The 14,479-nt window shown below is 40.1% G+C and overlaps 1 protein-coding gene across 1 annotated transcript; it reads left to right on the top strand.

The window, feature by feature from the left end:
* The first annotated feature begins 12,008 nt into the window (after nucleotides 1–12,008).
* NEUROD6 (neuronal differentiation 6) lies at nucleotides 12,009–13,022 on the top strand. The gene has a single exon (XM_068405317.1). The coding sequence runs from the start codon at nucleotides 12,009–12,011 to the stop codon at nucleotides 13,020–13,022; it is 1,014 nt and encodes a 337-aa protein (XP_068261418.1).
* The last annotated feature ends 1,457 nt before the right edge of the window (nucleotides 13,023–14,479 follow it).

Genomic DNA, 14,479 nt, shown 5'->3' with positions numbered 1-14,479 from the left:
GAAGGGCACATGTGCATGTGGGTTAGATCTGGAGACCAAAAGTTGCAGAGCTCTCAGTGTATTTCCCACTGTACATCTGACTCACCATGGGAACTTGAGTGATATCTCCTCCATCTATGACACACCGATACGAACTCACTGAACCAGCAGGCACTGAAGCTTAATTTCAGTATGTACAGTGCTGTGAAATCTTTATTTGCCATGTACTGTAAGAAGTGTAAAGTAACTTTCACAGTACCAAAAGTAAAAGCAAGTAAAGTGGATTTCTCTTGCACGTTTCCGATAAGAAGTCCTTGGTGCTTTGAGTATCTTTTCCAGCCACTGATGGGATTTTGCCATTTTAATAGCAGCACACAAATAAAAGTTCTGAGTTTTTATTCCGCAATGCTACTTTTGTGCATAAACAGTTATTAAATTTACATCAAGGTCTCCATGGATTAAACGGTCCCTAAATACACATTGACAGCATGGATCATTGTGGTTATGGACCCTTAATATTTAAAATGGGAGGGGAGGGAAGCTGCATGTGTGTGTTCATCTCCTTGCTCCCTCTCTTTCACAAACTCTAAGGTTTAATAGCGATTAACACTAGACCACAGCGCTTCCAAATTAACGATAGCCCTGCCAATTCTAATTGGTATTCTAATTAGTCTGACAATTCTACTAATTAAGAACATTAAACTTTTTAACAAAAGCTATTTTTTTTTGTGTTGTGTTTGGCAAAATGGAATTGAGGGTATAGAGGAGCCTGAACAGCCACTTCAGAGAATTGCTGATTATTAAAGAAAAAAAAAATTTGAGGAGCATGTAGAAACATTTACATACGGTAGTTAAATAACAAGAATAGGTTATCTGAATTATAGGATATAGTACATGATAGAGAAATGGATTAATAAAGTGAAAACTGCAAATCCAGAATACATTACTGAAAGAGGTTTGCCTTTTGGAAACACTGATTTAGCCCAGGTGCTATAGGGATTTTGGTACAGTAGGCAAACTGAGACATTTCTTTGTTTGGAGAAAGCTTACATTTCTTAATTTGCTTTCCTTCAGATATGAATCAAAAGCAAAGGAAAAAAAAATGTGTTTCACAATGCAAAATTTTCAGTAAATATTTGTTTTACATCAATTGAAATGTCTCATTTTGAAAAAAAAATTGCTCTGGTGTTGATTTTATGTATTATATATGATTTTTGAAAAGAATTATCCTTTTGAGTTCCTTTGAAATTAATTAAAGACCTTACTTTTCCTAAATGTCTTATTCTCAGAATGAAATTTCATTATAATGCACATAATACACAAAGTTTTATGCTGAAAAGTCTACGCAATCTTCTGAAAGAAAACATGTTCCATTTTCTGCCACTTCACGTTACAAGATCAAACTGCAAATATCTTGTTCATAATCAAAATTTCTCTTTCCAAGGGAGTCAGAGCATTTGCACAGTCTTTGCAAAAAAAACCTCATTGATGTTAGTTGGTGCCACAAGAAGCAAATGAGTAACAGACTGAATGGAAAGCAATGAAAATCAGTATTTACTTCAAACCCCACCAACCTGAACCTCACAGATTTTACTCTCCCAACACCTTGCCTTCAAGACATAATGCAGGAGCTCAGAATCTCAGGATCTGGCCCCACGCTGTAACGCTGAGTGTATTTCCTCTATCACTTCACCAAATCGGTACTGCAGTGCCTGTGTTCACACTTTCTGAGGGCTTAGAGGTACAGGGAGAGATGGCTATTCCAGTCACCATCTGCTGGTGACAGCAAATGTTCTCCACATGGCTGTCTTCAAAATTCATAGCAAAATACTCTCGAGATAAATTTTACCTAAATAGTTTTATATAGTGAGATGCCTTACAGGTCCAAAAGCAGAATGCAGAAGCCAGCACGCCTCTCTAGGCAGAAAGTGCACTTTGAATTCCAACCCAAGCCATGCATAAAACTCCTGAACATAGGAATGAGGCCCTGAACATATTATAGCACACTCTTCAGAATGCATATCTTTGAACACTTTGTAAAGTGTATATTTTTTCTCTCCTGGTCACACTGTAGCAATAATGAATCAAACTGCAGTAAGTATTTCTCCAAAAATAGCAGTCGAATTAAAGATGGTAATGAAGAAACCAAAATAAGGCCAGATACATACTGGCTGACACTATGAACAATATCATGGGAAAAAAAAAAAAAAGAAAAAAACGATTCCTAACTTGCAAAAATATATGCATATTCAGTACTGTTCCTGCTGACCCCTGACTGTTTTAGCATTTTGCAAACGGTGTTTTCTATGACCTTTACTCATTACTTCAAGAGCTTAAAGGGTCAGGTCCCCAGTAAGGCCACGCAAGACAGGTAGAAAGTCAGCTTACATGGCAACTAGTACAAGAGAGGGGAAATGCAAACAGGATTCAGGCTCAGTAAGCCACGCTCCCTTCTTAGGAAAGGGAATTTGGCCAGAAATGAAGGCTTTTTGCCAAACTTCCAGGTGCGCTCTGGCCATGGTTGCTTGGAGATTCAACCAGTCCTCAGCTAGCCCAAGGACTGAAATGAAAACTCAGGGCTGCCAAAAGATACTGCTCGATTTCCTTTGCGCACCCTGTAAGGTGAGAGCGCTTTGAAGTGTGGTTACCTCCAAAAAACAACACTGTGTGCTCAAGGCTGTGGCATGAAACACTGATTTTCATGATGCCTGGTGACTGAGGAAGCTGGCAAGCTGTAGGGCTTGCACAACTCCTTCGAGATCACGCAGACATAAGAGACAGAAAGAGATGGAGATTACTGAAACTACTGTTTACTTCAGCTTGTACTTAAATTCATGATAACCTCACCTCTATTTATGGCATGTCATAACTTCAAGTTGATTTTGGCAAATTTTATTGACTGTTGTTAGACAATGTTGCTTCTGAGAGGATGTCCACAGATCTTACCAAGAACATCTATGCCTCTATAAGCAAAATCCTCTCTTGAGCTCTACTTCTTTTGGTTGTGTACTTGAATAGATGGGAACCATCGCTCTATTTTTAATCTTCTCCTCTTTACTCTGTCCTAGGAAAATTATGAGGCTTACAATGGGAATCTAGGAAATTTACAGCTTACAACATCAGTGTGTCCACTTGCCCAGGAAATTTGGTGAAAAACACATTAAAATGGGTTTTTATAAAGATGAGAAACATCAGTTACTCTAAAAGCAGATCTAAAAGCAGCTAGAAGTAACAGAATTGTTCATTCATCACTGAAAAAATGTTCTTTAAACATCAATTTTCAAAATTATTTTGGAAAAATATCATTACAGCCCAATCTGAATTCAGCACCATTTTACAGCTGAGCTGAAATTGGCTGTGCCTTTCACTTTCTCAGAAGCTTGGGGATTGAATCCAGAAAAGAGTTTTATAAAAATCCTGTTCTATTTGTGGTGAAATTCTGCCACCAAATCTCCAGTACTGTCAGGAGAAAATTGATCCCGTGGGTAAAACGTCTCATGTGACCTGGATTCCACTCTCAGCTGTGAAAAACTTTCTTTGGTCTTGAGGTATAATGTGATGGTCAAGATCCTCCAAAGTATATTGCTGTCCATCTTCAACTGCCTTCAAATCAGTGGAGATACATATAGTTTTGTGTAACAGGAAAGAACAGGAAGGCTAGAGGATCCAGTGACTGTACGCTTTATCTAATCTGCTTCTGAAAAATAATTTCTGGAGTGTTTATCAAATAGACATTGGGTTCTTTATTACTCCTAACGTTTGCGTTGAGCATTTTAAATCACAGAATCACAGAATCACAGAATGTTAGGGATTGGAAGGGATCTCGAAAGATCATCTAGTCCAATCCCCCTGCCGGAGCAGGATTACCTAGACCATATCACACAGGAACGCGTCCAGGCGGGTTTTGAATGTCTCCAGAGAAGGAGACTCCACAACCTCTCTGGGCAGCCTGTTCCAGTGTTTGGTCACCCTCACCATAAATCAGTGGAACAAGTTCAGGATCTGTGCCACAAGATTCTTGTGCTTCCGTTTTCCTCCTGGAAAGTAGCATTTCCCTGCTTCATAGGAGCGTTACAAAGATAAACATTTAATTTTAGCATTGGATTAGGTTCGTGGGTTTCTTGTTTGGGGTTTTTTTTAACCCCAAATTACCTTTCTTTTTGATAAGGAAAGATCTCCAGTAAGGTTTTTTAAGTACACACATTATCACATGTTTCAGGTGTTGGTTGGCAATCACAGCTGCTAGGAGGAGTCAAAAGTGTAACACAGATTTGGGAAACATGAGGGAGGCCATATTTCATTAACAGCTTGGGATGCCTGATTGCACAGCTCCTCTACTTTTTGAAAGGAAAATTTACTCCTCTTCATCAGACTGGTATCTCAGGAAGAGCTCCATCCAAGAAGGGTTATAAATTCAGATAATAGAAAGCTAACCAAAATGAGGAGATATTCACATTACAGTAAGCCTGAGTCATCCTGCCCCACACTTAATATTATTTCATAAAAACAAGCACCTCATTTGAGCTCTGCTGTTAAGAAACTACCTGTGTATTTGTACATAAGAGAGAGAATTGAGATTTCATAGGCAACTATAGCTCTGGCATTTTCTACTGTCAGCTACTCAATGTGCTTTCAAAATAGGTTTAAAGGAATTGTTATTTCTAAGGTCTTTTTTTTTTTTTCCTAAGATGTTCAGACATTATTTCAGCATGTTGCTAAAATTTGCCTGAGGAGTGCACGCAAGAGAAAGGAAATGATGATTCTTAGGAGCTTACAGCTCACCTGAACCTGGATAAAATTTCATGGGGGTAAAGAAAAGTCATTTCTCTAGCCTGAGGGCTTTCTCCCTGCTGAGTTTCAAAGGTCTGCTGCAAATAATGGAAATGTCAGAGTTTTTAATAAACTTTGCAAGGATCTTTTACAAAGTTCCCCTTACAAAACATCCTATAGTCTCCTGGGAGAGAACTGTCCGCCAGAAGCTGACGTTACTCTTAGGTTTTACTTTGCACTTCCCTCAAGTCAATGTTAATTCAACTTCTCTATTTCCTTGCATCTCACATTTAATTTAGAGCATGATGTGTAGTCCTAAGCAAACAGCTCATCTCAGCATGTGCTTTCTGTAAGGCTGTTCTGCTCTTCTAACTGAGTCGGTGCTGTCATCACGTGCTCAGAGCTCCCACCACTTCCCAGAGGGGCTTTGCCCCAGTGTCGCCTTGCCACGTAGGGCTCAGCGTGTTGTCGCTTCCTGCGCAACAGGTAATCCTCTCACAGAGAGAAGGCTGCAGGAAGGGAGAAAAAGTATCGGGAACACCCATATGGGTGATCCAGGGAGAACATCCCATCAGGTGCCTCTTGCTGGGGGAGATTTGCAGCGGGGAGAGGAAAGCAGCCCATCAGCCTCAGAGATTTTATAAAGAAGGAGTGACCTGGTTTATGGAAGAAAAAGCATGCATCATAGACATCGGGTCTGCTTGGGGAGGGGTAAGCAATGCAGGTCTCTTCCAGGGTCACACACCCCCACACTAACTCTTCTAGAAGGGACCAGCTGCAAGGTCCATCCCAAAAATCATGCTTTGATGGGGACAGAGACATTTTCAAAATGGAAACATGGAGGAAGCATGCCTGTGAATCACTGTAGGCACCAACAGAAGAACGGGAGAAAAAAGCAGCATCACTAACTAGCTGTTTGACAGAGATTGCCATTAAAGAGTAGACACTAATCAGCATCATCAGGGTGTGTGCTACAGCCAAGTGTCCCTGCTGCAGCCTCTAAAGGCTGCTGAACTTACTGATCTCAGAGCATCCTCAAGGCAGAGTAGCAAAGAGTGTGACAACCCCAGTCACCAAGTATGAATTAAAAAAAAAACAGTTTCTCAGATGTGCTGTAGGGTTGCTTCATGCCACAAAGCAATAGGAATGATCTTAACCCCCTACAGTTTCAAGAAGTGACACAGCTACATGACTGGTCTGATTAGAGAATTTTTCCCCAGACAGAGAAGTACCTTAAATGCCATATTTCTGCAAGGTACATATCACCTCTTAATCTCGTAATAAAACTTTCAGGCTATATCATGCCATTACTTTTCTAGGGTAGAACACTTTTTTTAAAAAAGTCTATTTTCCATTTCAAGACTATTTGGTCCCACTCTCTCTCAACTCATTTATATTAGTGTAAGACAGGAGCAGCTCAAAATTAACAGGATTATGCCAAATGTATGGCATACCTAAATTGGACCCATTCTAGTCACGTGTTTCAGAAATCTTAGAGCAATTTCTAGTCACAAACTCATTTTTGGTTAACCATAAGCAATTAGTATTAGAGTCCATTTTCAGACTCTAAATTCATGTTTTACTCAAGCGACTCCCATTAAAACAGAGTAACTAACCCCTCTGCAGCTCTTTCATATTTGTCCCTAACAGCCTATTCAAAACATAAAACTAAGGATGTCTGACTAGGGCAAGAAGTAAATGCTCATTGCAGGGGGCTTAGATAGTGCAAAGCACGTTTATAATATTTTGCAGCATTAGCAGATGGGTTAAAATCACGTTTTCAGACTGAACCGAATCCTCTTGAACTAATGTAGGTTAGTTCTCTGAAGCTGGAGGTCCTTATTAGTGTCTTCATTAATCTCTTCTTGGAGAAGGACATACATCATCCTGTACATCATCCTGCCACTAGTGGGAGAAGGCTTAGCCAACTTGATGGGAACAGCAGGTTCCCCTCACAGAGCTGTCCATAGTCTACAGCAGTGTGCTGGGGATACAGAGATGCAGAAAACAGCTAGGTCATCCCTGAACAGGGACACACATCACAGAAAAAACCCAAACAGGTATTCCCACCTCCCCCTGAGCTCTGAACTCAGCAGGAGACCGGAGCCAGGAGCCACTGTTTTTCATATTGTTACCCATTTATTTGCCCCTCATGGTCTAGCTTTGTTATTTAGGATGCACTAGACATACATTTTCCCCCAGTCTCACTCCCAAGGCAGCGGAGGTGACTGCCGAGGGAAGCTGGGAGTCCAACCCCACTGGACACGTACAGTCGGGTTCTGGCACAGACACCAACTGCCGGAGCCTGCCCAGAGGCGAGCTGGCTTGGAGCAGGTATTTCTGGTCCTCCCCAGGTGTTTGGGCTGTGCACACAGGTGCTGTGGCAGGAAGGCAAACTCACACCAGGTTGTGAGTGAGGAAGAGGGAGTTTGGCATTGCAGGATTGTCACTATGATCTTCCATGCTGTGAGGAGCAGAACTGCTGTGATGTTTAGTGCTTACATTAGAAAGATGAGGAACCAAGGAAAAGAAGAAGATTTAGCTAACTCTCCCCCTTCTGAACAGTCCCCCCACTGCCCACGAGGTCCCATTGCTACCAATGAATAACCCAGACTGTCACACACCAAACTGATCCTGAGCAAACATCATTAGAGTTCCTTCATTCTGATGCGGTTCTCCTGTTACAGCACAACTGGGAGATATGGCCCAGGGAGGGTGGGAGAGGGCGATGAAAAAATTTATTTAAAAAAAAAAAAAAGAAAGAAAAAGAAAAAAGAAGAGAGTAGAGACATTCCCTGGAGATCCGATGACAGCGTATTGAAGTTATTGGAAGGACTCCCATTGATTGCAGTGCAGTTTGGGTCAGTCCCCCTGATGCACCGTGGAGGTTCTGCACTCCTTTGAACTCAGTATTATTTCAGTGAATCTGTTAATGTTTGTCTGTGTTAAATATATTATAATAATATTGCATTTGAAATAGAATCACTTATAATTCAAAACAATACCACTTGGGCACAGGAAGAAAAAATTGTGGTATGTGTTCAGTAACGTATTTGGTGCCGTGCAGCCGTTTTGTAGAGTGCATTTAACTGTGTTTTGTGTATTATTCTTAACATGCATTCACAGTAGACAGCAAAGCAGCAGTTATGGGGTATGCTGTGAATGCATATTAACAGCAGTACACATTTGCATATCATGGATCCATAATACAAAATGCGTAGTAAAATCCTTATGAAAAGTTATTATGCATGCACAGTAGAGGCTTTTTAAACCTTGATATCTCAGCTATTTTGTTTCTCCACTATTTATTTGAAAATATTAAAAAGGTCAAATGATGGATTAAGAATCTGCAAAAATGTAATGTTACTACTACAGAGGGAATCCTTCAACACAAACTAATTAATTTATTTTGTTTTTAGTAGCAGTATAAGTGCCATTCAAAAATGTATTTTTCAATAACATTTGAGTAGTTTTAAAAAAAAAAAACTACTTCAGCAATAAAAAAAAAGAGGGAGAAAATATTTTTATAAAAGTGTATTTTGGTGGCTGGGCGATAAAAGCAGATATTTTGACTGTCCTCTTAATGCAGAGCCACTACAATGTCAACCTTTCCTTCAATTTCTTGTAGTATTTTTAGTATGCATTGAAACAGGGTTTGGTTCCTCAGGACTTTGCATATTTAGATTATCATGCATTGTATAATACTCTGAATATGCAAAATCCTTGAAAAGGTTGACAACCCTTAGGACCTTCCACAACATAAATCTTAATACATAAATTTCTATTGAGAATAATGGAATTCTACCATTTCCTCTGTTACACAGATTGTAATATTTGGGATAAAATGAAACGAATGTTATGAATGGTACAGCTCTTGCTCCTTTTGAACAGTTGCCACTTAAGTTTTAACATCTTTTTCACTTCAAATACACTTGCCTTAAAAAATAAAAATTAAAAAAAAAAAGAGACCTGAGCTCCATAAAGAATGAATGACCCAATATTTCTCACTTCTGTAAAAAAATTCAAAGTTTGGGGTAAGGGTTTGTTTTTTTTTAATTAAAGGCTCTAAAATAATTGAGCACATACACGTAGACGTGCATAACACGCTCTCCACTCACACACAGCGTTCTACTGCTGCCTTATTTTTTGTTCCTCTCTCTATTCAAAAAGATGGCCAAAGAGATTTAAATGAAACTTTGTGAAAACAAAATAATTGGTTTGGGGCTGAGAACATTAATACCAAGTATGGGCCCAATGTGAATTAAAGCAGACGAGTTATAAACCCTTCAAAACCAGGAATTATAATGTAAACGCTGACACAGACCCATAACAATAGCAGTTCAGCCAGGGATTATTTTAATACTAAAAGCATACTCAGTTGCTCACTTTTTAAAATAGAGATTACTTAGTCACTAAAAAGCAGTGATTTGTGATAATAATGAAAGCAAACTTTAAAAAAAATGTTTCTAAGATGTCATATCATTCCCCCTGTAACTCTCTTGATATCGCTTATACATGACACGCCACTCCTTAATGAAAAAACCCCCAAACCCCAAACACACCAAGGTGGAGTTTGCCATAAGCTCCATGGCAGGGCTGAGCCGAGAGGCTTTGTCAGCCTCATTTAACAGTTTCTTGCCCATGGAAAGAGACAAAAGGGTTAAGGGAGGAAGAGCAGGGAGCACAGGAGAGGCAGCTGACACACACAAGGGCACAACGAAGGGAGCAGCCAGGGAGGCAAATGGAAGAGCAGGGGGAAGATTTTAGTAGGAGGAAGAGCGTGTTTCCACGGGAAAGAACTCAGTTTTTAAAGAGATTTCAGGGAAGAGTTTGCAAAAAGACCAGGCAGGTGGAGAAAATCTGGCAGAGAGGGAAACCCTCCAAGCACCCCGAGAAATGCCTGTGAGCGCATCGCCCCACGGGAGCAGGTGTGCCCCAGTTGCATCGCACCAGGGCAGGATGGGGATAAGCAAGCCCCGTCACGCGCTTCCAAAAAAAAGGCATTATTTGTTAAATCTTCACATTGTACATCCAGTTTCCCACAAATGCCTCTTTTCTTTCGGGAATGTCAAAAACCACCGAGGGATGCGAAAGGAGGATTTCTTACAGCCGGCAGAAGGTTTGCTCTTGTTATCCTGTGCTCTGGGGCACTCAAAAAAAACCTCACACCCCAAAAATCGCTCTCAGCAGCATCACACAAAAACTACTTTTTGTGACCGTGCTATGTGTTATAGCACCGGCATTACTTCCCCATTCCTGCCTTCCATTCCTTGCTTTTTTTTTTTTCCTGGGTATCAGGTGCACCGGAGGGACTCGGATCAATACAAGACAGCGCTTTTCGTATAAACAATACTATATTAACAACCACAGGGCAGCCGTACCTGTAGGCAGGGATAGCACCAAATGTTGGCATGTCTATCCGTGCAGCTAGACTGCTAAAAAGAAGCAGCTCCAGTGGAAATGCACCTACTGTATGTGAAATGCTGGTGCGGATATTTTTTCTTTTTTTTTTTTTTTTTTTCTATCAGTCTAACCTTCTGTGTTGATACATGAATGCTGGTACCCACTTAGAGGGATGCCAGATGATCAGTGCAGAATGAAGGTCCCAAGAGAAAGGCTCACGTGGTTTTCTCTGCCCCGTGACGTCACTAGCAGATGGCATGGGTACCAGCTCTGGCAGTTGGCATCAATGTCACTTTTTAGAGATCAATGAGATAGTGCAGATACACACAGATCTAGACTCCAGGAGACGATGCGACATTCAGACTGAAAAGATTTGGAAGGCAAAAAATGAAAACTGATTGTTGAATGAAATAAAAAGCTAAGGTAATACAAATAAAGATATATTTCAGTTGATGCTGGGTGTGCATGCAAGTGTTTAAAGATACAGTATCATTGTCTTGTATTTTATGTATGCTATTTACTGTCTAATAACTCCTCCTAATATTTTATTCTTCTGATGCAATTGCATACTTTCATTGGTGTTATGTAATATTGCAAGTGTGTAGACAATACTGATAGAGTTAGTCTTTGACTGGGGGTTTTGTTTAGTTTTTTTCTATTAAAAAAAGTCCATGCATTCGTTTTGCTTGTCTCTTTGAGGACTGTGGGATCCAAGCTTTTGCTGCTCTCAAACTGCAAACAAAAGCAAAATAATTGGGAAAAGGAAATTATTTTCCCATTCCAGGCTGGATTCTGAGCACACGTGCATGATTGCAGTGAGAATCTACAGACCGCTCCTGTCAGCCACGGGCTGGAGGGAGATGTCTGAGCCTCGCAGAACATAAACACTGCTATAGCATGCAGGGAATTTCCCCCCCCCCCCCCCCCCCCCACCACAATTGATGGGGGGCAAAAAAAAAAAGGAGGAAAGAAAAAGAGAAAAAGCAAATAAGTCGATTCTAACTAAACAGATAATATCAATTCGAATTTTTGCTGGGAAAAAGAAAAAAAAAAAAGGTAGGGGAATTTTATTTCCTAACTCTAATCTGAATATTTTTAGGGTTAGATCATTCTGATTTTTGTCTTAATATGAAATAAGTCATATGTGATTTTCATACAAATCATTAGAAAAAAAAATTGGTTTTAACTATGTTAGTGATGGGGGGGATGTTCCATTATTTTTTTTTTCTCACCCACTCTAACTTACTAGAGTTTAATATCTTGATTCATAAGGGAAGAAACGTAGAGGGAAAAAAAACAACTTTGAAATATAAGTCAAAAAGTGATTTTAAAATGTTTACCCATCAGTTAATAGAGATATGTCATTTTTCAATTTTAAGGCTGCTCTTGTTCTCCTCATTTTTTCACCCAGGGGAATATGGATTAATGAAATTTTTGTATTGCTTTATCATGTTTTGCATTTCTTTGAATTCCACAGTGGCAAGGGTTCGAAGGGCTTGTTTAAAATAAGATAAATGAGGAGGGAGCTAATTGTATATTTTAAATATTGATTTACTCTATACTTATCTGTGAGAAACGTGGCTTTTTAGTTCCAAGATCCTGAATGTTTTGAGCCATTTTAAAATTCTGGACAGCTTTTATTTTTTAAAAAGTGAGCATTTGCAACTGGCATTTTATGCAAAAAATATAGATTGTGCATTTATATATATACACACACACACACTCATATACACAGAGCGTGCATGCAGACGCACGGAAGGTGCATGAGGATGTGTATGTAAGTCGGCGAACTTTAAAAACTGAAGTATTTAAATATTGTGCTGGCATTCTTTCAGGTAATTTAAGATTATAGAACCATGTTAACACTACCGTTTGATGAGTCTGTTGTAATGCCAGAATCCCAGATGTGCAGAAAGTTTTCCAGAGAAAGTGATGACCAAAAGCAAATGAAGAACCCAGAAAGCTTTTCGAAGCAGATCGTGCTCCGAGGAAAGAATATTAAAAGATCTCCTGGAGAAGACACAGAAAAAGAGGAGGAGGAGGAAGAAAGAGAAGAGGAGGATGAAAATGGCTTGCCTAGGCGAAGGGGTCTTCGGAAAAAAAAGACAAGCAAGATAAGGATGGAAAGGATCAAATTCAGGCGACAAGAAGCCAACGCTAGAGAGAGGAACCGGATGCACGGCCTTAACGATGCCCTGGACAATTTAAGGAAAGTGGTCCCTTGTTATTCTAAAACACAAAAACTGTCCAAAATAGAAACTTTAAGACTAGCCAAGAACTACATTTGGGCTCTTTCTGAAATCCTGCGAATTGGCAAGAGACCCGACCTGCTCACCTTCGTCCAAAACTTGTGCAAGGGTCTGTCCCAGCCAACTACAAACTTGGTGGCGGGATGCTTGCAGCTGAATGCCAGAAGTTTCCTGATGGGCCAGGCAGGCGAAGGCGCCCATCACACCCGCTCGCCCTACTCCACCTTCTACCCACCCTACCACAGCCCCGAGCTCGGCACCCCCCCGGGGCACGGGACTCTTGACAACTCCAAGTCCATGAAACCTTACAATTACTGCAACGCTTACGAGTCCTTCTATGAAAGCACTTCCCCCGAGTGCGCCAGCCCACAGTTTGAAGGTCCCTTAAGTCCTCCCCCAATTAACTATAATGGGATATTTTCCCTGAAGCAAGAAGAAAGCTTGGACTATGGCAAAAATTACAATTACGGCATGCATTACTGTGCAGTGCCACCCAGGGGTCCCCTTGGGCAGAGCTCTATGTTCAGGTTGCCTACAGAGAGCCACTTCCCTTACGACTTACATCTGCGCAGCCAATCTCTCACCATGCAAGATGAATTAAATGCAGTTTTTCATAATTAATGAGGAAAATGAAAATAAACAGTGGTCATTCACCTCCCCATCTAATTAAGAGCAAGCAGATGCTTGGGCACTGCGTAATTGGCACAACTCTATTTAACGTGTTTACTAGTTCCTAAAGTGTGTTTCAACTATTGTGGGGATTTTCTATGTATTAATAAACCCTTTTTCCGATAAGTATTTTTCTTTTGTTTTTTTTTTGTCTGTAAACACTGTGAGATTCTGTTTCCTCCCAGAGGTTATTTCCCCCTCATTTTTTTTTTCTTTTTATTTCCCTATTTGCTTGATTTGTTGAGCAGTGTGTCTGAACAATATCGCTGAAATAAAAGCATACACACTGTGTAAAGTCAATGTCTATTTTGATTGTACAGTAATTATACAAATGCATGTTATTGAAATCAGATTAATAAAAATGATGTATTTATAATTGGTAGAAAACATATATTATGTATTTGAGGAGAACTGGATTAAAAATATTCAGAACTTTAAAGAAATTATCTCAGAACTGAGATGGGCTTGCAATATGCAGAGGTGAGAGTGCAGCAATATTGAAAGCTATGCAAAAAAAAAAAAAAATCAAACGAAAAAAAACAGTTTTTTGGGTTGTTGTTTTTGGGTAAGCTAAGGAAAACCAGTGATTGTCACTGACATTATTCAGCCTGACCTTTAGAGTGTTGCTGGCAGGGGCCACATGCTAATATTTTAGAAGATGTCGAAATTTTGCCTCACTTATTTTGACAATATATAATCAGCACTTTTTTTTTGTATTATTCTGACTTCAGATGTAAAGGTTTGTTTTAACAATGTATAACTGTGTTTTCTCACTACGTACTTGAAATGCAATTAAACATAGATGTTTCCACTTTTAAAATACATCTATTAGCTGTGATGCTCTATTTTGCCTGATACTTATTATTTCACAGTATACAACTGCTTTTGGTCTTGCCTACACAGCTTTCTTCCCTGCACCCCCGTAGTGCTTGAGCCCGGGGATGGAAATCATGAACTATCAGGGCGAACCTCATCCTATTTTCAGAAGGATATATTAGCGACGCAGCAAAAGCAGACTCAAAATATCACAGGAACAGCTGTGTGCAAAATGAAACACAGGTTAAAGGAAGAAGGTAGCTTTATAGCTCAATGAAACGCTGAATGGGAAAGAGCCCTGAGCGGCCACACAGGCCACTAGCTGCCCCTCCAGCTCTGGCTCGTGGAGAGGTGCAGGAGCACGGGAAGTGTAAAAACTGCAGAGAGAAGGACTCCCTGAACAGTGCTAAATTTAGTCTTGTAAACTACAGGTGCGTCTGCAACCCACATTAGTTCAGCAGCTACAGGGGTCTGCACAGCCCCTCGCACCTTAACAGAGTTGAGCTCAGCTGAGCCTTGGTCACTTTCTAACCGCTCAGAGCTATTTCTCAATAAGCCACACGAGTTACAAAACGAATGAACAGTTGAACTAA

This window comes from Nyctibius grandis, chromosome 7 (assembly GCF_013368605.1).
Source record: "Nyctibius grandis isolate bNycGra1 chromosome 7, bNycGra1.pri, whole genome shotgun sequence".
Taxonomy (NCBI): Eukaryota; Metazoa; Chordata; class Aves; order Nyctibiiformes; family Nyctibiidae; genus Nyctibius; species Nyctibius grandis.
The sequence above is the reverse complement of the archived record's forward strand: the minus strand, read 5'-3'. Positions and strand labels throughout refer to the sequence as shown.

What these genes read in the sequence shown, in the direction of transcription:
- NEUROD6 (XM_068405317.1), top strand. Translation starts at nt 12,009, where the DNA reads ATGTTAACACTACCGTTTGATGAGTCTGTTGTAATGCCAGAATCCCAG.